The 23570-nt window shown below is 56.2% G+C and overlaps 1 protein-coding gene across 1 annotated transcript in view; it reads right to left on the reverse strand.

Moving 5' to 3' along the window:
• Positions 1-487: 487 nt before the first annotated feature.
• The window catches only part of LOC140402510 (pancreatic secretory granule membrane major glycoprotein GP2-like), a 285624-nt gene continuing 262541 nt past the window's right edge, over positions 488-23570 (reverse strand). The window contains exons 4-8 of the mRNA XM_072490375.1: positions 22730-22806; positions 22460-22624; positions 19306-19404; positions 12749-12831; positions 488-1756 (exon numbers count right to left, since the gene is read on the reverse strand). Of these exons, the coding sequence (XP_072346476.1) occupies positions 1691-1756; positions 12749-12831; positions 19306-19404; positions 22460-22624; positions 22730-22806 (490 nt within the window). The 3' untranslated portion in view covers positions 488-1690. The remainder of the gene's footprint in view (positions 1757-12748; positions 12832-19305; positions 19405-22459; positions 22625-22729; positions 22807-23570) is intronic.

Below are 23570 nucleotides of genomic sequence, written 5' to 3' on the forward strand. Positions count from 1 at the left end.
TCTCTCTGCACAGCAGCATGTTTTAATATTTTGTCATTTAAATAATAATCCCTTTTGCTGTTATTCCTACCAAAATGGATAACCTCACATTTGTTAACATTGTATTCCATCTGCCAGACCCTAGCCCATTCACTTAACCTATCGAAATCCCTCTGCAGACTTCCAGTATCCTCTGCATGTTTTGCTTTACCACTTATCTTAGTGTCGTCTGCAAACTTGGACACATTGCCCTTGGTCCCCAACTCCAAATCATCGATGTAAATTGTGAACAGTTGTGGGCCTAACACTAATCCCTGAGGGACACCACTAGCTACTGATTGCCAACCAGAGAAACACCCATTAATCCCCACTCTTTGCTTTCTATTAATTAACCAATCCTCTATCCATGCTACTACTTTCCCCTTAATGCCATGCATCTTTATCTTGTGCAGCAACCTTTTGTGTGGCACCATCTGTACATTTCTCCAACAGAAACACCTTTCACACCTTGTGGTCAAGAATTTATAGATTTATTGAGCACACACTTCATGCAATAACATTGAAACACCCGCTAAACCGATCAGCCCACATGTGATGGTGAGGGATTCGAACATCTTACACTTCTCAGCTTAATATTCAGTGAAACAAACTCCCCACAATCCCAATCCTCGGGACAGTCGACTGCTTCATTCGAGACCTTTCTGACCACAGGTTTGTGGCTGTGAAAGTCCATTAATGGGAAGCTCACAGACCTGATTGTGTAATAGAAACAAGAGACAAACCAGTGAGCTGTAAATGCTGAGGCGGTCAGGCAGTAACTGTGGAGAGAATCCCAGTTACTGTTTCAGGGTCAGGAGCCAAAGCATTGAGCTCAAACAGGAAACTGGGGTTTTCTCCACAGCCGCTGCCTGACTGGCTGAGAGTTCAGTGTCTGCAGGAGTTTTCCCGGATATTAGTCCTGATCATGGCTCCCTCACACGAGCAGGTTCCAGCTTCACGCTGCACAGTTGTGACCAACAGGACATTTCCACCGGGTCTATTGGTTGACATGAGTGAAGGTGGGAACACATTGCTCTCTGCTCCATCAGGAATATCGCTCCTCCAGATAAGGAGGATCTGATTGGACCCACCACATATCGGAAAAGCTGATCCCCTCCCTTGTTTCATTGGGCTCCTGGGATCAGTTATCAAATATTTCACTTTGATCAACAGAATGTGTTCCTGTGAAGGAAACAAGAATCCTGGATTTAATTCTGTCCCAACAACACCATTGTCGAGGAACCCTGAGGGAAAGGATGATCTCTACCCAGAGATTGTGCTGGGATTCACTGTTGTCTGGACACCCATTCTCGCTGCTGACAAATCTCTGAATTCAGCAACTGGACACAGATCTTTATAAAATCCTCTCATTCAGCAGACGGTTAAAAAGGGTCATTTGGGGTCAGTCTCTGTCCCACAGCCCAGTGGTCAGGAGTTCCGAATGGAGGTTATACTTCCCTATTCCACAAAGCAAAAACTAAAAGCTCCCACATTCCCCAATATGAAGAAGAATCAATCACGATGTAACATTAACACAGCGAGCGATTAACCCTTTGCTCGCTGCTGAACATTGGAAAGCTATTACTGAGCGAAGCTGTGAACACACAGGTCACTAGGTGCTCACTGGTACAATTCATCACCCTCAATCTTCTGGAGCAGCCACAGCCCAGAGCTAATCGTCTCCGACACTCAAATGAAGGTCCAGATCCGGGAATCGATTCCTGAGCGACAGCTTCAGCTACATCACAGACAGGAGAAATGGTTAATATTGCAGTGAGGGTGGGGGGATTGTGGGGTAGTGTTTGGGGACAAAAAGCCACCTTCACTGCCAATCACTGGCTGGAACGGCACAGGCTGTAAGGAACGGGGCAAATTGCTGCCAATATTTGAAATGGAAAGATCCGAGGGAGAAATGGATTCAGGGACAGACAGTGTGGGAGAGGCTGTGAGAGTAACAGAGAAAGTGGGAGACAGGATGAGGCAGAGAGATAGACTGGAGTGGAAAGAAGGAAGGGATCAGGGGTGAGCTGGCAAGGTGGATACAGAACTGGCTAGGCCATAGAAGGCAGAGAGTAGTAATGGAGGGATGCTTTTCTAATTGGAGGGCTGTGACCAGTGGTGTTCCACAGGGATCAGTGCTGGGACCTTTGCTCTTTGTAGTATATACAAATGATTTGGAGGAAAATGTAACTGGTCTGATTAGTAAGTTTGCAGACGACACAAAGGTTGGTGGAATTGCGGATAGCGATGAGGGCTGTCGGAGGATACAGCAGGATTTAGATTGTCTGGAGACTTGGGCGGAGAGATGGCAGATGGAGTTTAATCCGGACAAATGTGAGGTAATGCATTTTGGAAGGTCTAATGCAGGTAGGGAATATATAGTGAATGGTAGAACCCTCAAGAGTATTGAAAGTCAAAGAGATCTAGGAGTACAGGTCCACAGGTCATTGAAAGGGGCTACACAGATGGAGAAGGTAGTCAAGAAGGCATACGGCATGCTTGCCTTCATTGGCCGGGGCATTGAGTATAAGAATTGGCAAGTCATGTTGCAGCTGTATAGAACCTTAGTTCGGCCACACTTGGAGTATAGTGTTCAATTCTGATCGCCACACTACCAGAAGGATGTGGAGGCTTTAGAGAGGGTGCAGAAGAGATTTACCAGAATGTTGCCTGGTATGGAGGGCATTAGCTGTGAGGAGCGGTTGAATAAACTCGGTTTGTTCTCACTGGAACGAAGGAGGTTGAGGGGAGACCTGATAGAGGTATACAAAATTATGAGGGGCATAGACAGAGTGGATAGTCAGAGGCTTTTCCCCAGGGTAGCGGGGTCAATTACTAGGGGGCATAGGTTTAAGGTAAGAGGGGCAAGGTTTAGAGTAGATGTACGAGGCAAGTTTTTTACGCAGAGGGTAGTGGGTGCCTGGAACTCGCTACCGGAGGAGGTAGTGGAAGCAGGGACGATAGGGACATTTAAGGGGCATCTTGACAAATACATGAATAGGATGGGAATAGAAGGATACGGACCCAGGAAGTGTAGAAGATTGTAGTTTAGTCGGGCAGCATGGTCGGCACGGGCTTGGAGGGCCGAAGGGCCTGTTCCTGTGCTGTACATTTCTTTGTTCTTTGAGAGAGAGAGCGGGGCAGACAGGAACAGAGAGCGAGAGGGAGAGAGAGAGGTGTTATATTCTTTGTTGTAGCCCCAAAGCGAGAGAATCAGAGGTGACACACGGTGCAAGGGGTTTATTTACAAAATGCTGCTCAGACAGGGCACACTGGTGAACTTCACAAAAGCCCACAGAGCGTTCCGATTATGTCATTGCATAACACGTGACATTAACACGTGGGTGGCACGGCGGCACAGTGGTTAGCACTGCCGCCTCACAGCACCAGGGACCCGGGTTCAATTCCAGCCTCGGGTGACTGTGTGGAGTTTGCACGTTCTCCCCGTGTCTGCTTGGGATTCCTCCGGGTACTGCGGTGTCCTCCCACAGTCCAAAGATGTGCAGGTTAGATGGGGTTATGGGGCTACGGGGAGAGGGCAGGGGAGTGGGCCGGGATAGGGAGCTCATCCCGAGGCTCGGTGCAGACGTGATGGGCTGAATGGCCTCCCTCGGCACTGTCGCGATTCGAGGGATTCGGTTGTTATATTACACCAGCCAATGCTGTTACTCTGATACATAACAGAAAGTAAAAGATGGGCAGATGGAGACAAAGCAAGAGATTGAGAGAGAGAGAGAGAAGGTGAGAGAGGGAGAGTGAGAGAGAGAGACAGAGGACAGACAGAGAGTGAGGCAGCAGCAGAGATAGACAGAGGGGAGAGAGAGAGTGAGGGAAAGATGCAGAGACAGAGAATGACAGAGAGAGAGAGAGAGGGGGTGACCCCGGGGTCAGCAGTGCAATGTGGGACTGCTTCACATCTCATTCTGCCCCTTGTTGTGTGAGGAGATCAGCCCAATGGGACTGACTGTGACAAAGCCCCTGCTTTAGTTACACTGTCGAGGCTCCGACACCAACACAGCAACAGGAGGAGACCACTCAGCCCATCAAACCTGTTCCAGGGGATAGGAGGGCTGCCTGGGTAATATGAGGGTGAGCAGAGGGGGAGTGGAGCTGCTGTATGTGACGTGGAGACTCCTGGGGCGTCATTCTCCGACCCCCCGCTGGGTCGGAGAATGGCCGTTGGCCGCCGTGAATCCCGCCCCCGCCCCCGCCGAAGTCTCCGAAGGGAGAAAAGTCGGCGGGGCGTTAATGGCGCCGCTGCCGCGGAGAATGTCACGGGTCTGCGCAAGGCAGCCGATTTTCGGCCTGCCGATATTCTCCCTTCCGGATGGGCCGAAGTCCCGTCGACGTGATGACCGTTCACGTCGACGTCAATCAAACCTCCTTTTCATCGGCGTGACCCGGTGCTCCAGGCTCACGCCGACCAGCGAGGAGGTGAGTGACGGCCTGGGGGGTTGGCTCTGGGCAGGAAATGGCGTGGCCGCAGACTGATTGCCTGAGGAGAGGTGTGTCTCGGCTTGTGTGTGTGTGCGGCGGGGGGGGGGGGGGGGGGGGGGTGGTTAGAGTAGGCTGGGCTCCGGGGGAGTGCCGGGAGGGGGTCCGTGCCGGGGTGGAGGTTGGGGGTTGGGGAGGGGGTCCGTGCCGGGGTGGAGGTTGGGGGGGGGGGTCCGTGCCGGGGTGGAGGTTGGGGGTTGTGGAGGGGGTCCGTGCCGGGGTGGAGGTTGGGGGGGGGGTCCGTGCTGGGGTGGAGGTTGGGGAGGGGGTCCGTGCCGGGGTGGAGGTTGGGGAGGGGGTCTGTGCCGGGGTGGAGGTTGGGGGTTGTGGAGGGAGTCCGTGCCGGGGTGGAGGTTGGGGGGGGGGGTCCGTGCTGGGGTGGAGGTTGGGGGTTGGGGAGGGGTTCCGTGCCGGGGTGGAGGTTGGGGGGGGTTCCTGCTGGGGTGGAGGTTGGGGGTTGGGGAGGGGGTCCGTGCCGGGGTGGAGTTTGGGGGTTGGGGAGGGGGTCCGTGCCGGGATGGAGGTTGGGGAGGGGGTCCGTGCCGGGGTGGAGGTTGGGGGTTGTGGAGGGGGTCCGTGCCGGGGTGGAGGTTGGGGGGGGGGTCCGTGCTGGGGTGGAGGTTGGGGGTTGGGGAGGGGTTCCGTGCCGGGGTGGAGGTTGGGGGGGGGTCCGTGCTGGGGTGGAGGTTGGGGGTTGGGGAGGGGGTCCGTGCCGGGGTGGAGGTTGGGGGTTGGGGAGGGGGTCCGTGCCGGGGTGGAGGTTGGGGGGGGGTCCGTGCCGGGGTGGAGGTTGGGGAGGGGGTCTGTGCCGGGGTGGAGGTTGGGGAGGGGGTCCGTGCCGGGGTGGAGGTTGGGGGTTGTGGAGGGGGTCCGTGCCGGGGTGGAGGTTGGGGGGGGGGGTCCGTGCTGGGGTGGAGGTTGGGGAGGGGGTCCGTGCCGGGGTGGAGGTTGGGGAGGGGGTCCGTGCCGGGGTGGAGGTTGGGGGGGGTCCGTGCCGGGGTGGAGGTTGGGGGGGGTCCGTGCCGGGGTGGAGGTTGGGGAGGGGGTCCGTGCCGGGGTGGAGGTTGGGGGTTGTGGAGGGGGTCCGTGCCGGGGTGGAGGTTGGGGGGGGGGGTCCGTGCTGGGGTGGAGGTTGGGGGTTGTGGAGGGGGTCCGTGCCGGGGTGGAGGTTGGGGGTTGTGGAGGGGGTCCGTGCCGGGGTGGAGGTTGGGGGGGGGTCCGTGCTGGGGTGGAGGTTGGGGGTTGGGGAGGGGTTCCGTGCCGGGGTGGAGGTTGGGGGGGGTCCGTGCCGGGGTGGAGGTTGGGGAGGGGGTCCGTGCCGGGGTGGAGGTTGGGGAGGGGGTCCGTGCCGGGGTGGAGGTTGGGGGGGGGGTCCGTGCCGGGGTGGAGGTTGGGGAGGGGGTCCGTGCCGGGGTGGAGGTTGGGGGGGGGGGTCCGTGCTGGGGTGGAGGTTGGGGGTTGGGGAGGGGTTCCGTGCCGGGGTGGAGGTTGGGGGGGGTCCGTGCCGGGGTGGAGGTTGGGGGGGGGGTCCGTGCTGGGGTGGAGGTTGGGGGTTGTGGAGGGGGTCCGTGCCGGGGTGGAGGTTGGGGGTTGTGGAGGGGGTCCGTGCCGGGGTGGAGGTTGGGGGGGGGTCCGTGCTGGGGTGGAGGTTGGGGAGGGGTTCCGTGCCGGGGTGGAGGTTGGGGGGGGTCCGTGCCGGGGTGGAGGTTGGGGAGGGGGTCCGTGCCGGGGTGGAGGTTGGGGAGGGGGTCCGTGCCGGGGTGGAGGTTGGGGGGGGGGTCCGTGCCGGGGTGGAGGTTGGGGAGGGGGTCCGTGCCGGGGTGGAGGTTGGGGGGGGGTCCGTGCCGGGGTGGAGGTTGGGGAGGGGGTCCGTGCCGGGGTGGAGGTTGGGGGTTGTGGAGGGGGTCCGTGCCGGGGTGGAGGTTGGGGGGGGGGTCCGTGCTGGGGTGGAGGTTGGGGGTTGGGGAGGGGTTCCGTGCCGGGGTGGAGGTTGGGGGGGGTCCGTGCTGGGGTGGAGATTGGGGGTTGGGGAGGGGGTCCGTGCCGGGGTGGAGGTTGGGGGTTGTGGAGGGGGTCCATGCCGGGGTGGAGGTTGGGGGGGGGGGGTCCGTGCTGGGGTGGAGGTTGGGGCGGGGGGGGGTCCGTGCCGGGGTGGGTGATGGGAGGGCAAATGAGTTGGTCCACCTGGCCAGGTGCCAGCCTCCAACAGTTGGACCCATGCGGTCCACGCCACCTGGCTGGGGGGAGGAGGGGATATGGGCAATGATGACATGTCGTCGTTCCCCTCCCCCCCACCAGGTCGTCATGTTTTCAGATCATCCAGCGATGTTGGCCGCCGTGGTGGCAGCCGCTCATGTCTATGTTGCCCTGGATGAGGAGGAGGAGGAGGAGCAGGAGGAGCGCGCCAGAGAGGCGGCGAAGGCTGCCGCAGAGGGGCAGGCGGCAGCCGCCCAGGCTGGAGGGACACCTGACCGACAGGACGAGGAGGGGGAGGAGGACGTCGCGGCCCCACGGCAACGGAGGCACCCGAGGGCGCCCCGTGTGTACCGGCCCCGGCAGTCATACCAGGACCTCACGGACCGGGAATGCAGGAGGAGACTTCGGATGAGGCGGGAAACCGTGGCACACATCTGCCACCTGCTGGCACACCTGTCACCGCGTGGCACTGGCGGGGGACACCCTCTCCCCGTGTCCGTCAAGGTTACGGTGGCCCTGAACTTTTATGCAACGGGGTCATTCCAGGCACCGAGTGGGGGCCTGTCCGGCATATCGCAGACATCGGTGCACCGGTGCATCCGGGCAGTGACAGATGCCCTATATGCCATGGTGCACCACTACATCCGCTTCCCTGTGGACCGGGCCAGCAAGATGCCCGGGCCGTGGGCGTCTCTGCCGTGGCCGGGTTCCCCATGGTCCAGGGCGCGATCGATGGGATGCACGTCGCCGTGCGGCCACCTGCAGATAACAGGGCCGTGTTCACTAATAGGAAGGGGACCTATTCGATGAACGTACAGGTGGTCTGCGACCACCGCATGATGATCCTGCACGTCTGCGCCCGTCACCCAGGCAGTGTACACGACTCATTCGTGTTGTCGCGGTCATCCATCCCCGGCATGTACGAGGGACGCCATCCCCGGCTGAGGGGCTGGTTGCTGGGCGACAGGGGCTACCCATTGCGATCGTGGCTGATGACGCCTATACGGAGGCCACGCAATGAGGCGGAGAACCGCTACAATGATGCCCATGTAGCGACAAGGGGAGTGATCGAGAGGTGCTTTGGCGTGCTGAAGATGCGTTTCAGGTGCCTGGACCTCTCTGGGGGCGCCCTCCAGTATCGGTCAGATAGGGTCGGCCGCATCATTGTGGTGTGCTGCGTCCTGCACAACATAGCCCAGCAGAGGGGCGATGTGCCGCAGGCAGAGGAGGGCGGAGTGGAGGAGCAGCAGGAAGAGGCCCAGTCCTCCCCAGATGAGGGGGATGGGGGCAATGGTCAGGGCAGACGGGGTAGACACAGACGGGTGGCTGTCCACCGTTACCGGCTGGCCCAGCGGGCACGGGACAGACTGATAGACGCCCGCTTCACTGACTAGATGGGCGTGGGAATCGGGTAGTATGGCCACAGACCGCACACCATGACAACAGCCGACCACCCACACCCCCCACCCATCCATCCACCCAGCACCATCACCCCCCTCCCCAACCCCACACACCCCACCCGCATGCACACCACCCCCCCACTCCCAATTGCCGATCCACCGGCGGCACAACGGGCCGGGCTCACCCAGTTGCGGGTGGACGCGTGTCTATCGCAGGCCATGGAGAATGATGACAGCCCGCCTCCGATGAGCTCCTGGCTCTACATCGTTGGACTATGTCTGACCCATGGCCAGAGTACCACCATCCACCCGGACCATCCCTGCATGCGGCTGTGACACTGCAGCGCACGGTCCCGTCCTCTGCCCGGGGGATGTTGATGGCGGCCCAGGGGGAAGGGGGCAGACTCACCTGGGGCTGAGGTAAGACCACCCCTCACACACACACTTGCGCTCAACGTACATGACACCCCCGCACACTTTGGACAGAGCACAAAGGCAGCTTCGGTAGGTGTAACATTGACTTTAATAACCAAAGGAGTTCATGCACGTGCCCTAGCGCCTAAAACTCATCTGTGCCCTGCACCCGTGCCAACTTACTCAGTGTCTAATTGTTTGGCCTTACGGGCCCTTTGACTACGTCTACGTGGTTCCCCAGACGGTACAGCAGAACTGGAGGTGGACTCCTGTGATTCCTGCCCTCTGACACTGGATCCCTTTGGCGGCCGTTTCCTGGGGCGTCCTGGCCTAGATGGGCCAGGCTGCGGCCCGGGCGACTGGGATGGCGAGCTGCCAGCCTGTCCTGCCCGTTGCCCACCCGATGCACCTGGGACGGAAGGGGGGGGAGTCCGAGGTGTCGCGGTGTACCGGGACCTCCCCTACAGAGGGAGCCGGGACGGACCACACCACCTCCTCCTCCCTCGGGGTGCCCGATGGCCCCCAGGCCTCTACATGGGTGGGGGATGCGAACGGACTGGCCATCCGACGCGCCCCCGACATCTGGCGCTGCCAGTCCTGGAGGCCCGTGCTGGTATCGACAGGGGTCTGCAGGTTTGCAGCCATGGAGCCCAGGGGGTTGTCGAACCCTGTCTGCGACAGTGCGACGCCAGCTCGCACATGGCCACTGGCGCCGATGCCCTCAGCGATGGCCTGCTGAGACTGGGCCATGGCCTGCAGAGACTGGGCCATGGCCTGCAGAGACTGGGCTATGGCCTGCTGAGACTGGGCCATGGCCTGCTGAGACTGGGCTATGGCGTTGAGCGCCTCTGCCATCTGGCGCTGGCACTGGCTCATGGCCTCCTGTGAGAGGGCAGCCATTTCCTGGGCCACAGACGCCGCCTGCACGGAAGGCCCCAGGCCTCGCAAACCGTTCCCCATGTCTGACACCGTCGCACCCATTGCCTCCACCGCGGACGCCACCCGTGCGGTGTCAGCCTGGGTGGCACGCATGACCGGGACCACTCCCAGCTCCTGGACGCGGGTGGACTCCTCCACCTGCGACCGCAGCCGCCGCAAGCCACCCGTCACCCTATTCGCTCGTCTCCGTGTCGGTGGTTGCATCGGATCTATGTGTGGGTGTGGTAACTGCAGGAACCCGGGATCCATCTGGGCGGCAGATGTTCGCTTGGCCTGGGCTGCCCTCCGACCACCCGGTCCCTCTGCTGCTCCTACCTCCACCTGCTGTACCGGGACGGCTGTGTTGTGCGCACCAGTGAGTGTACCAGACGCCTCATCACTAAAGTGCCCAACCGTGGTGAGTGTTTCTGCGATGGTGGAGGGTGTTGGTGACAGCAGTGGCGTTGTGTCGTGCTCTTCGTCCCACTCTGAGTCCATGGCACTTTGGGGTGGGGGTTCGTCTCCACCCATCCACTCTGAGTCACTGTCCGGTATTTCGTCTTCCCGGGTAGGGGTGTCCTGGGTAGTGCTGTCCCGGGTAGTGCTGTCCCGGGTAGGGGTGTCCTGGGTAGTGGTGTCCCGGGTAGGGGTGTCCTGGATAGTGGTGTCCTGGGTAGTGGTGTCCTGGCTCGGATGTGACGGGGGCCTGTGGCTGCCCCCCTCATCGCTGGGTGGTCGCTCCCGCACGTGACGGGGGTGTCGTCTCCCTGTTGCTCCAGGTCTCTCCGTCTCCCGTGGTCTCCGAGGGGCATCCTGCGGGCGTCGCATGCTGGAGGGTTCGGGTCTCTCCGTCTCCCGTGGTCTCCGAGGGGCATCCTGCGGGCGTCGCATGCTGGAGGGTGCGGGTCTCTCCGTCTCCCGTGGTCTCCGAGGGGCATCCTGCGGGCGTCGCATGCTGGAGGGTGCGGGTCTCTCCGTCTCCCGTGGTCTCGGAGGGGCATCCTGCGGGCGTCGCATGCTGGAGGGTGCGGGTCTCTCCGTCTCCCGTGGTCTCGGAGGGGCATCCTGCGGGCGTCGCATGCTGGAGGGTGCGGGTCTCTCCGTCTCCCGTGGTCTCGGAGGGGCATCCTGCGGGCGGTCTGCATCTGCGGGGATGGGTGCCTGGACGTTTGGTCCTGCGATACACAATGAAGCATGCATGGTTAGACAGCAGGCAGTGATCAGGTGATACGGGAGAGGGGGATATAGGGGAGGGGGGATATGGGGACGGGCTGTTGGTGGCTCACTTGCTCGTGGGGCCCCGACCTCTGCATCAGCAACCTCCCGGTCGTCAGGTCCGCCAGCCAGTTCCAGGGCCCTTTCCTCGTGTTCGGTCAGTGGCCTCTCATCAGCGGGCCCTCCTCCAGTCCTCACATGCTCCCTATTGTTGTGTGCGCGCTTCTCCTGGGGGGGGGGGGGTGGTGGCAGGGGTAAAAGGCAACAGTGTTAGGCAGGTATATGAATGCACGCCATCGGTTGCGCGTGCATTGCAGAGGTTAAGGTTAGGGCTGGATTCACTTGGGGATATGGGGGATATGGGGGAGGGGGGATATGGGGGAGGGGGGATATGGGGGAGGGGGGATATGGGGGATATGGGGGAGGGGGGATATGGGGGATATGGGGGAGGGGGGATATGGGGGATATGGGGGAGGGGGGAATATGGGGGATATGTGGGAGGGGGGATATGGGGGAGGGGGGATATGGGGGAGGGGGGATATGGGGGATATGGGGGAGGGGGGATATGGGGGAGGGGGGATATGGGGAGGGGGGATATGGGGGAGGGGGGATATGGGGGATATGGGGGAGGGGGGAATATGGGGGATATGGGGGAGGGGGGATATGGGGGATATGGGGGAGGGGGGATATGGGGGAGGGGGGATATGGGGGATATGGGGGAGCGGGGATATGGGGGAGGGGGGGATATGGGGGAGGGGGGGATATGGGGAGGGGGGATATGGGGGATATGGGGGAGGGGGGATATGGGGGATATGGGGGAGGGGGGATATGGGGGAGGGGGGATATGGGGAATATGGGGGAGGGGGGATATGGGGGAGGGGGGATATGGGGGAGGGGGGATATGGGGGAGGGGGGATATGGGGGATATGGGGGAGGGGGGGATATGGGGGAGGGGGGATATGGGGGAGGGGGGATATGGGGGATATGGGGGAGGGGGGATATGGGGGAGGGGGGATATGGGGGATATGGGGGATATGGGGGAGGGGGGATATGGGGGAGGGGGGATATGGGGGATATGGGGGAGGGGGGATATGGGGGATATGGGGGAGGGGGGATATGGGGGATATGGGGGAGGGGGGATATGGGGGAGGGGGGATATGGGGAATATGGGGGAGGGGGGATATGGGGGATATGGGGGAGGGGGGATATGGGGGAGGGGGGATATGGGGGATATGGGGGAGGGGGGATATGGGGGAGGGGGGATATGGGGGAGGGGGATATGGGGGATATGGGGGAGGGGGGAATATGGGGGATATGGGGGAGGGGGGATATGGGGATATGGGGGAGGGGGGGATATGGGGGAGGGGGGATATGGGGGATATGGGGGAGGGGGGATATGGGGGAGGGGGGATATGGGGGAGGGGGGATATGGGGGAGGGGGGATATGGGGGATATGGGGGATATGGGGGAGGGGGGATATGGGGGAGGGGGGGATATGGGGGAGGGGGGATATGGGGGATATGGGGGACGCTCACCCTGCCTGCTCTGACGAGGTCGTTCACCTTCTTGTTGCACTGGGTGCCTGTCCGTGGTGTCAGGGCCACAGCGGTGACGGCCTCTGCCACCTCCCTCCACAGACGCCGGCTGTGGCGTGGGGCAACTCTGCGGCCGTGCCCGGGATACAGGGCGTCCCTCCTCTGCTCCACCGCGTCCAGGAGCGCCTCCACATCGCGTGACTCGAACCTCGGGGCTGAGCGACGGCCAGCCATCAAGTCGGGTGTTCCGGTCGGGTGTTGCTGTCGGGTGGAGGGGAGCAGCGCGGCCTTATGAGCCGTCACGCCGTGCAGCGCGTATGACGCTGCACGGCGTGAACTACTGCGCAAGCGCGGATCCCGTTACGTCGCTGCTAGCCCATTTCGGGCCGCAGACTATCGGCCCATTTTTATGACGTGACGCAAGTGGGATTTGCGCCGTTTTTTGCGCCGATCGGCGGAGTTTCCGCCGATAACGGAGAATTTCGCCCCTGATCTCTGAATTCAGACAGTGAGAGGCAGGTGTTGGTGTCAATATTTAATCGCAAAACAGTTTCTCACCTCCAGAATGATTTTCTGAATCGATGCAAGATCAAAGTCTCCCATTAATTTGATCACCAGTTTAAACTCTTTGCCGTTAACTCCTAAAGACAACAATCACAGCATGAGAATGTTAAACACACTAATCACAGCTCAGAATGTGTGTGCACAGCAAGAAGTCTGACATCATCAGGTTAAAGTCCAACAGGTCTGTTTGGAGAATGTGTGTGTGAGAGAGTGACAGCAAGATAGAGAGAATGTGTGAGAGAGAGACAGCAAGATAGAGAGAATGTGTGTGAGAGAGAGAGAGAGACAGCAAGATAGAGAGAATGTGTGTGTGTGTGAGAGAGAGCAAGATAGAGAGAATGTGTGAGAGAGACAGCAGATAGAGAGAATGTGTGAGAGAGAGACAGCAAGATAGAGAGAATGTGTGAGAGAGAGACAGCAAGATAGAGAGAATGTGTGTGTGAGAGAGAGACAGCAAGATAGAGAGAATGTGTGTGAGAGAGAGACAGCAAGATAGAGAGAATGTGTGTGAGAGAGAGAGACAGCAAGATAGAGAGAATGTGTGAGAGAGAGACAGCGAGATAGAGAGAATGTGTGTGAGAGAGAGACAGCAAGATAGAGAGAATGTGTGTGTGAGAGAGACAGCAAGATAGAGAGAATGTGTGTGTGAGAGACAGTGAGATAGAGAGAATGTGTGTGAGAGAGAGAGACAGCAAGATAGAGAGAATGTGTGAGAGAGAGACAGCGAGACAGAGAGAATGTGTGTGAGAGAGAGAGACAGCAAGATAGAGAGAATGTGTGAGAGAGAGACAGCAAGCTAGAGAGAATGTGTGTGTGAGAGACAGCAAGATAGAGAGAATGTGTGAGAGAGACAGCAGATAGAGAGAATGTGTGTGTGAGAGAGAGACAGCGAGATAGAGAGAATGTGTGAGAGAGAGACAGCAAGATAGAGAGAATGTGTGTGAGAGACAGCAAGATAGAGAGAATGTGTGAGAGAGACAGCAGATAGAGAGAATGTGTGTGTGAGAGAGAGACAGCGAGATAGAGAGAATGTGTGAGAGCGAGACAGCAAGATAGAGAGAATGTGTGTGTGAGAGACAGCAAGATAGAGAGAATGTGTGAGAGAGACAGCAGATAGAGAGAATGTGTGTGTGAGAGAGACAGCGAGATAGAGAGAATGTGTGAGAGAGAGAGAGAGACAGCGAGATAGAGAGAATGTGTGAGAGAGACAGCAGATAGAGAGAATGTGTGTGTGAGAGAGAGACAGCGAGATAGAGAGAATGTGTGAGAGAGAGACAGCAAGATAGAGAGAATGTGTGTGAGAGACAGCAAGATAGAGAGAATGTGTGAGAGAGACAGCAGATAGAGAGAATGTGTGTGTGAGAGAGACAGCGAGATAGAGAGAATGTGTGAGAGAGAGAGAGAGACAGCGAGATAGAGAGAATGTGTGAGAGAGACAGCAGATAGAGAGAATGTGTGTGAGAGAGAGAGACAGCAAGATAGAGAGAATGTGTGAGAGAGAGACAGCGAGACAGAGAGAATGTGTGTGTGAGAGAGAGACAGCAAGATAGAGAGAATGTGTGAGAGAGAGACAGCAAGCTAGAGAGAATGTGTGTGTGAGAGACAGCAAGATAGAGAGAATGTGTGAGAGAGACAGCAGATAGAGAGAATGTGTGTGTGAGAGAGAGACAGCGAGATAGAGAGAATGTGTGAGAGAGAGACAGCAAGATAGAGAGAATGTGTGTGAGAGACAGCAAGATAGAGAGAATGTGTGAGAGAGACAGCAGATAGAGAGAATGTGTGTGTGAGAGAGAGACAGCGAGATAGAGAGAATGTGTGAGAGAGAGACAGCAAGATAGAGAGAATGTGTGTGTGAGAGACAGCAAGATAGAGAGAATGTGTGAGAGAGACAGCAGATAGAGAGAATGTGTGTGTGAGAGAGACAGCGAGATAGAGAGAATGTGTGAGAGAGAGAGAGAGACAGCGAGATAGAGAGAATGTGTGAGAGAGACAGCAGATAGAGAGAATGTGTGTGTGAGAGAGAGACAGCGAGATAGAGAGAATGTGTATGAGAGAGAGAGACAACAAGATAGAGAATGTGTGTGAGAGAGAGACAGCAAGATAGAGAGAATGTGTGAGAGAGACAGCAGATAGAGAGAATGTGTGTGTGAGAGTCAGCGAGATAGAGAGAATGTGTGTGAGAGAGAGAGAGACAACAAGATAGAGAGAATGTGTGTGAGAGAGAGACAGCGAGATAGAGAGAATGTGTGAGAGAGAGAGAGACAGCGAGATAGAGAGAATGTGTGTGAGAGAGAGAGACAGCGAGATAGAGAGAATGTGTGTGAGAGAGAGAGACAGCAAGATAGAGAGAATGTGTGTGAGAGAGAGACAGCGAGATAGAGAGAATGTGTGTGAGAGAGAGAGACAGCAAGATAGAGAGAATGTGTGTGTGAGAGAGACAGCAAGATAGAGAGAATGTGTGTGTGAGAGAGACAGCAAGATAGAGAGAATGTGTGTGTGAGAGAGACAGCAAGATAGAGAGAATGTGTGTGTGAGAGAGACAGCAAGATAGAGAGAATGTGTGTGTGAGAGAGATAGCGAGATAGAGAGAATGTGTGTGAGAGAGAGAGAGACAGCAAAATAGAGAGAATGTGTGTATGAGAGAGAGACAGCAAGATAGAGAGAATGTGTGTGAGAGAGAGACAGCAAGATAGAGAGAATGTGTGTGAGAGAGAGGGACAGCAAGATAGAGAGAATGTGTGAGAGAGAGAGACAGCAAGGTAGAGAGAATGTGTGTGAGAGAGAGACAGCAAGATAGAGAGAATGTGTGTATGAGAGAGAGACAGCAAGATAGAGAGAATGTGTGTGAGAGAGAGACAGCAAGATAGAGAGAATGTGTGTGAGAGAGAGAGACAGCAAGATAGAGAGAATGTGTGAGAGAGAGAGACAGCAAGGTAGAGACAATGTGTGTGAGAGAGAGACAGCAGGATAGAGAGAATGTGTGTATGAGAGAGAGACAGCAAGATAGAGATAATGTGTGTGTGAGAGAGAGACAGCAAGATAGAGAGAATGTGTGTGAGAGAGAGAGACAGCAAGATAGAGAGAATGTGTGTGTGAGAGAGAGAGAGACAGCAAGATAGAGAGAATGTGTGTGTGAGAGAGAGACAGCAAGATAGAGATAATGTGTGTGAGAGAGAGAGACAGCAAGATAGAGAGAATGTGAGAGAGAGAGACAGCCAGATAGAGAGAATGTGTGTGTGAGAGAGAGGGACAGCAAGATAGAGAGAATGTGTGTGTGAGAGAGAGGGACATCAAGATAGAGAGAATGTGTGTGAGAGAGAGACAGCAAGATAGAGAGAATGTGTGTGAGAGAGAGGCAGCAAGATAGAGAGAATGTGTGTGTGATTGAGAGAGTGAGATAGAGAGAATGTGTGTTGAGAGAAAGACACAGCAAGATAGAGAGAGTGTGAGTGTGTGAGAGAGAGGGACAGAAGGGGAGAGAGAGAACGTCCTGTGCAAATGACACCAAAATACCCCAAGGAAGCCAACAAACAATTCGGTACAAGGCGAAGCCGCCAGCACTCGGGTCAGTGCACGCACCCCACCCCCAGCCCCCAACTCTACCCCCCCCCCCCGACTCCAGCAACAGCCCCACATTGGTGGAGAGGCGCCCGCACGCAGCACAGTCCACCAGGAAAGGACAGGCAGCTCACAGTGAGGAGAGAGACAGAGCGAGAGAACACCCCTCCCCCTCACTCGCCCCGGGAAGGACACCTCAACCCCAGTGCACAGAAGCAGGAGGGCCGCAACTGGCGAGCACCCAGGCGCTAAGCCCAAAGTAAAAAACAGAATAAAAATATAATAACCATGTAATCCCACAACAATAAATTAAAACCAAAACATGCTATGGACAAGCAGTGCACATAGTCTATTGGACCCAAAAAGAAAATGGTGGAAAATCTCAGCATGTCTGACAGCATCTGTAGGGAGAAAAAGAGCCAACGTTTCGAGTCCAGATGACCCTTTCTCAAAGCCCCTGCTCTCACAGTTCCAGCATCCGGTCTCCGGACACCAGCCAGTCCAAAACTGCAAAAGTGAGTCCGTTCTCCTCCACTTTCAGCCTGACAGCGGGCCAATCAAAACCGCCCCGTGCTCCACTCCCAGACAGTAAGCCAAAAGGCAGCCAGTGACAATTACTGGTCCCAGGCGTGGCAACTGCAGGCAGACAAACTCTATCCTCTCTCTCCCCTGCAACCGGGGCATGGAGTGGACTGAAGTTTTATTGTGACTAGTGAGGAACAAAGTGAGCTGTACCCGGTCAGTCTGGCATCTCGTGGAGTCCTTGTCTCCGTCTCCCACTCCCCTAATTCGTGCCATCCCACTCCCCTCACTCACTCCCCTCACTCACTCCATCCCACTCCCCTCACTCACTCCATCCCACTCCCCTCACTCACTCCATCCCACTCCCCTCACTCACTCCATCCCACTCCCCTCCCTCACTCCATCCCACTCCCCTCACTCACTCCATCCCACTTCCCTCACTCACTCCATCCCACTCTCCTCACTCACTTACTCCATCCCACTCCCCTCACTCACTCACTCCATCCCACTCTCCTCACTCACTCCATCCCACTCCCCTCACTCACTCCATCCCACTCCCCTCACTCACTCCATCCCACTCCCCTCCCTCACTCCATCCCACTCCCGTCACTCACTCCATCCCACTCTCCTCACTCACTCCATCCCACTCCCCTCACTCACTCCATCCCACTCCCCTCACTCACTCCATCCCACTCCCCTCACTCACTCACTCCATCCCACTCTCCTCACTCACTCCATCCCACTCCCCTCACTCACTCCATCCCACTCCCCTCACTCACTCCATCCCACTCCCCTCCCTCACTCCATCCCACTCCCGTCACTCACTCCATCCCACTCCCCTCACTCACTCCATCCCACTCCCCTCACTCACTCCATCCCACTCCCCTCACTCACTCCATCCCACTCCCCTCACTCTCTCCATCCCACTCCCCTCACTCACTCCATCCCACTCCCCTCACTCACTCCATCCCACTCCCCTCACTCACTCCATCCCACTCCCCTCACTCACACCATCCCACTCCCCTCACTCACTCCATCCCACTCCCCTCCCTCACTCCATCCCACTCCCGTCACTCACTCCATCCCACACCCCTCACTCACTCCATCCCACTCTCCTCACTCACTCCATCCCACACCCCTCACTCACTCCATCCCACTCTCCTCACTCACTCCATCCCACTCCCCTCACTCACTCCATCCCACTCCCCTCACTCACTCCATCCCACTCCCCTCACTCACTCCATCCCACTCTCCTCACTCACTCCATCCCACTCCCCTCACTCACTCCATCCCACTCCCCTCACTCACTCCATCCCACTCCCGTCACTCACTCCATCCCACTCCCCTCACTCACTCCATCCCACTCCCCTCACTCACTCCATCCCACTCCCCTCACTCACTCCATCCCACTCCCCTCACTCACTCCATCCCACTCCCCTCACTCAGTCCATCCCACTCCCCTCACTCACTCCATCCCACTCCCCTCACTCACTCCATCCCACTCCCCTCACTCACTGCAGCCCACTCTCCTCACTCACTCCTTCACACTCCCCTCACTCACTCCATCCCACTCCCCTCACTCACTCCATCCCACTCCCCTCACTCACTCCATCCCACTCCCCTCACTCACTCCATCCCACTGCCCTCCCTCACTCCATCCCACTCCCCTCACTCACTCCATCCCACTCCCCTCACTCACTCCATCCCACTCCCCTCACTCACACCATCCCACACCCCTCACTCACTCCATCCCACTCCCCTCACTCACTCCATCCCACTCCCCTCACTCACACCATCCCACTCCCCTCACTCACTCCATCCCACTCCCCTCACTCACTCCATCCCACTCCCCTCACTCACTCCATCCCACTCCACTCACTCACTCCATCCCACTCCCCTCACTCACTCCATCCCACTCCCCTCACTCACTCCATCCCACTCCCCTCACTCACTCCATCCCACTCCCCTCACTCACTCCATCCCACTCCCCTCACTCACTGCAGCCCACTCCCCTCACTCACACCATCCCACTCCCCTCACTCACTCCATCCCACTCTCCTCACTCACTCCATCCCACTCCCCTCACTCACTCCTTCACACTCCCCTCACTCACACCATCCCACTCCCCTCACTCACTCCATCCCACTCCCCTCACTCACTCCATCCCACTCTCCTCACTCACTCCATCCCACTCCCCTCACTCACTCCATCCCACTCCCCTCACTCACTCCATCCCACTCCCCTCACTCACTCCATCCCACTCCCCTCACTCACTGCAGCCCACTCCACTCACTCACTCCTTCACACTCCCCTCACTCACACCATCCCACTCCCCTCACTCACTGCAGCCCACTCCCCTCACTCACACCGTGCAGAGTAATAATTGCCACTCTCTCAGTAGTGGGTTTGACGATTGCTCCGGGAGTTTTCCAGGTGAACTTTGAGTTTAAAATCCCTCTGGATGTTTGTACCTGATGATGATGATGTAGCATTTGGGACAGTCATTGAAGATGCAATGTGTGCCCGAGTGGTCTGCGGTGTGGGTGGGAGAGTTGGAACAACAGCTTCAGCTGGAAATAAGGGACACAAAGAGAGGGAGACTGAGTGAGGACAAAATCACAACATCAAAACAAAATACCAAAGTGCCGGGAATCTGAAGTCATTACAGAAGCTTCTGGAAAGACTAAGCACATCTGACAGCATCTGTGGAGCGAGGACCAGAGAGCCTTGCAGATTGATAAACTGTTTTTGGCCGAGGGACAGCAGCCTACAAGGTTAAGTCTGTTCCACAGACAGTGCCAGACAAGCTGAGTATTGCAGATTCTTCTGTGGGGCTGGTTTAGCACAATTGGGCTAAATAGCTGGCTTGCAATGCAGAACAAGGCCAGCAGCGCAGGTTCAATTCCCGTGCCGGCCTCCCCGAACAGGCGCCAGAATGTGGCAACTAGGGGCTTTTCAAAGTAACTTAATTGAAGCCTCCTTGTGACAATAAGTGATTATTATCATTATTACCACAATCACCAAAACTCCGTTTCAAACCCTTCCAATAATTCAGCAAATGAGAGAGAGGAGGCGGAACAGCCTCCACAATCATACAAATGTGACTCCTACCCAGACTGGTCCCCACACGGACAGTCCACATACTCCTGACCCCATAACAAACCCCTCCACCCATCAGTAAGCCCCCCACCCTGCACACAAAACCTCGACCCGAACAAGCTGACCTCTGGGGTAGAGGATCCCAAACAGTCACAACTCTGTCAGTTTATCATTTTTTAAAGTTTCCCTCCCTCTCGGCCCGAACTGGCTTCCCCGTATTTTGAATTTGTGCCTCATGGTTCCAGACTCCCAAACCCGGGAAAACAGCTCAGCCACACCCACCCTGAGCCACGCCCACCCTGAGCCACACCCACCCTGAGCCACACCCACCCTGAGCCACGCCCACCCTGAGCCACGCCCACCCTGAGCCACACCCACCCTGAACCACCCCCACCCTGAGCCACCCGCACCCTGAGCCACACCCACCCTGAGCCACACCCACCCTGAGCCACACCCACCCTGAGCCACACCCACCCTGAGCCACCCCCACCCTGAGCCACCCCCACCCTGAGCCACACCCACCCTGAGCCACACCCACCCTGAGCCACACCCACCCTGAGCCACACCCACCCTGAGCCACGCCCACCCTGAGCCACACCCACCCTGAGCCACACCCACCCTGAGCCACACCCACCCTGAGCCACCCCCACCCTGAGCCACCCCCACCCTGAGCCACACCCACCCTGAGCCACACCCACCCTGAGCCACACCCACCCTGAGCCACGCCCACCCTGAGCCACGCCCACCCTGAGCCACGCCCACCCTGAGCCACATCGAGCCTGTCTCTGCATTAAGTATGTTTTAGGTTTCAGTGAGTGTTCATCGGGTCAGAGAGTTTCACAACACAGAAAGAGGCCCTTCAGCCCATCGGGTCAATGCTGACCTTCAAACACCCGTCTATTCCAATCCCATTTCCCAGCACTTGGTCTGTTGTCTTGTTTGCTTTGGCATTTCAAGTGCTAAACGCGACTTAAATGTTCTGAGGGTCCCAAAATGCATCACCTCACACGTTTCAGGGTAAATTCCACTTGCCGCTGTTCTGGTCCTCTAACCAGCCCGTCTATATCATCCTGAGAGAATACATGTCTGGGTTCTTCAAACTCTCTTTGTAAGACAGACCAGACACCCCACGAACAAGTCTGGTGAACCTTCGGTAAACTCCAGCAATGGGAATAATATCCTTCCTCGGGTAAGAAGGGGATTTGAGGAAAACAGTTTTACCCAGAGGGTGGTGACGGTCTGGAACACACTGGCTGGGAGGGTGGTGACGGTCTGGAACACACTGGCTGGGAGGGTGGTGACGGTCTGGAACACACTGGCTGGGAGGGTGGTGGAGGCGGTTGCCTCACATCCTGTAAAAAGTACCTGGCTGAGTTCTTGGCACATTGTAACATTCGAGGCTGTGGGACAAGTGCTGGCCAATGGGATGAGGTGGGCAGGTCAGCTACTTTTCATGCATCGGTGCAGACTCGATGGGCCGAAGGGCCTCTTCTGCACTGTGTGATTCTGTGATTCTATAAGGAACCACATCGACACAAACCACTCGGGGTTTGGTCTAATCAGAGTTCTATAAATTTGCAGCAAAATTTTGCTGCTCCTGGACTCCAATTCTCTGCTGACAAAGCCTAACATACCATTCACTTCCTAACTGCTCGTTGTAAATGCATGCTGGGTCTCAGTGACTTATTGATGAGGACTCCCAGCTCCCTTTGTACGTTTACACTTTCTAATCTCTCACCATTTGAGAAATAATCTGCACATCTGTCCCTCCCACCAAAGTGATGACCTCACATTTTCGATGTTCTCTTCCATCTCCCATGTTCTTGTCCATTCACTAAATCTGTCCAAATCCCCGTGAAGACTCTTTGTATCTTCCTCACAGCTCACATTCCCACTCACGTTGCACCTGTCACAATCTTGGAAAGATTACAATTGGTTCCCAACGTCCAAATCATTGATCAATAACAGCTGGGGCGGTCCAGAGAGCTGAGCCTGTGGACCCCACTCGTCAGAGGCTGTCAATGTGAGAGTCACCCCTTTATTCCCACTCTCTGGTTTCTGCTTGTGAACTAATTCTTAATCTTTGCCAACATCTTGTTTAGTTTGTTGACCAAACTCCTGTTGGTAACTTTATCCACAACTTTCTGAAAATACATAAACTCTTCATGCCCTTTCTCAATTCTGTCAGTAACGTCCCAAAAAACGTCCAATATGTTCATCAAACATCTTCCCCCACATTAACCCATGTCGACTGTGTCCAGTCAGATCCTCATTCTCCAAGTGTCCATTTCTCACATCCTTTGGAATTGATTCGAGCGTTTCCCCTCCGACTGCAGCAAGGTGACTGAGTTGGGAAAGGGTTACAAAGGAGCTGTAACAGTGTCTGATTCAGTTCCCGTCGCTGGAAACTACACTTTGGGTTTCAGTCCCTTACAGCAGGAAGGTCTGATGTAACTTTATCATTGCTGCTGCTGACCTGGGACATCCCAGAATTACCCGTTTACACCATTTAAAACCCCAATGTACCTGTGCAGTAAGCGAGGTTACAATTTGTTGTCTTCTGCAAGTAATAAACAAAGTAATCGCTGCAGCGTTTGATCTTTATTTCCTGAGTCCAGTGACAGGGATTTCCACTCCAGTGAAAACAAACTCTCCTCGTCACCTCCCCATCACCCGGAGTGGGATGGGAACCTGAAATGAACAGAGTGAAACAGAGGGAACAGAGTGAAAAGTGTATCCAGTGTGAATACTGTTGGACAGTCAATGTAAATCTGAGATAATAGAGTCTGAAATTACCGTTTAACCAGCCCGGGGCGTTTGTGGAGCAGTGATTGATTGCGACAACAGTCTCAGGAATGATCGATCCACCAGGACTGAAAGAACAATCACACAGTCAGTCGCTGTACTGGGGAAATTAAAATAAAATGAAGCTGGAATTACTCAGCTGGTCAGGCAGCCTGTGTGGAGAGAAACAGAATTAACCTTTCTGTTTGTGATGACCCTTCGTCAGGACAGGGGAGTTATCACAACACCAAACATTAACTCTGATTCTCTCCACAGAAGCTGACTGAGCTGCTGAGTATTTCCAGCCTGTTCTGTTTCCATTTCACATTGTATTCAGGAGGACGTGTGTGAAATGTGCAATGAGATAAACTAAGTCAGGGAGGAACTATTACCATATTTAGCACCCTGGAAAGTGGACATATCCCCTGAAAGAGACAAAATGTATCCCAGGCTGCTGAGGAGAACAAGGGAAGATGTAACAAAGACTCAAAGCAGCTTCACCCATCGACCGTGGCTATAGGTGTGGATCCGGAGATCTGGAGGACTAATCACATTGATAAAACCAGGATGAAGAGACAGGAGCACTAAGGACAGACCACTCCGCCTGATGTCTGTTGTGGGTAAATTACGGGAAATAATTGTGTGAGATGATATCTACCATGGTGAAGAAAGACATAAATTCATCAGAGTCAGGATAGATTTCCTCGGGAATCAAGTTTGACTAATGTGATTGCATTGAGGAAGTTACGTGGAGAGTTGATGAGGGTAATGTGCATGATGTAATTCACATGGGTTTTAGCAGGAGTTTGGACAACATCCAACAAGACAGACAGATCAGGGAATTAGAAGCTGA

Source organism: Scyliorhinus torazame, chromosome 25 (assembly GCF_047496885.1).
Source record: "Scyliorhinus torazame isolate Kashiwa2021f chromosome 25, sScyTor2.1, whole genome shotgun sequence".
NCBI classification, from domain to species: Eukaryota; Metazoa; Chordata; class Chondrichthyes; order Carcharhiniformes; family Scyliorhinidae; genus Scyliorhinus; species Scyliorhinus torazame.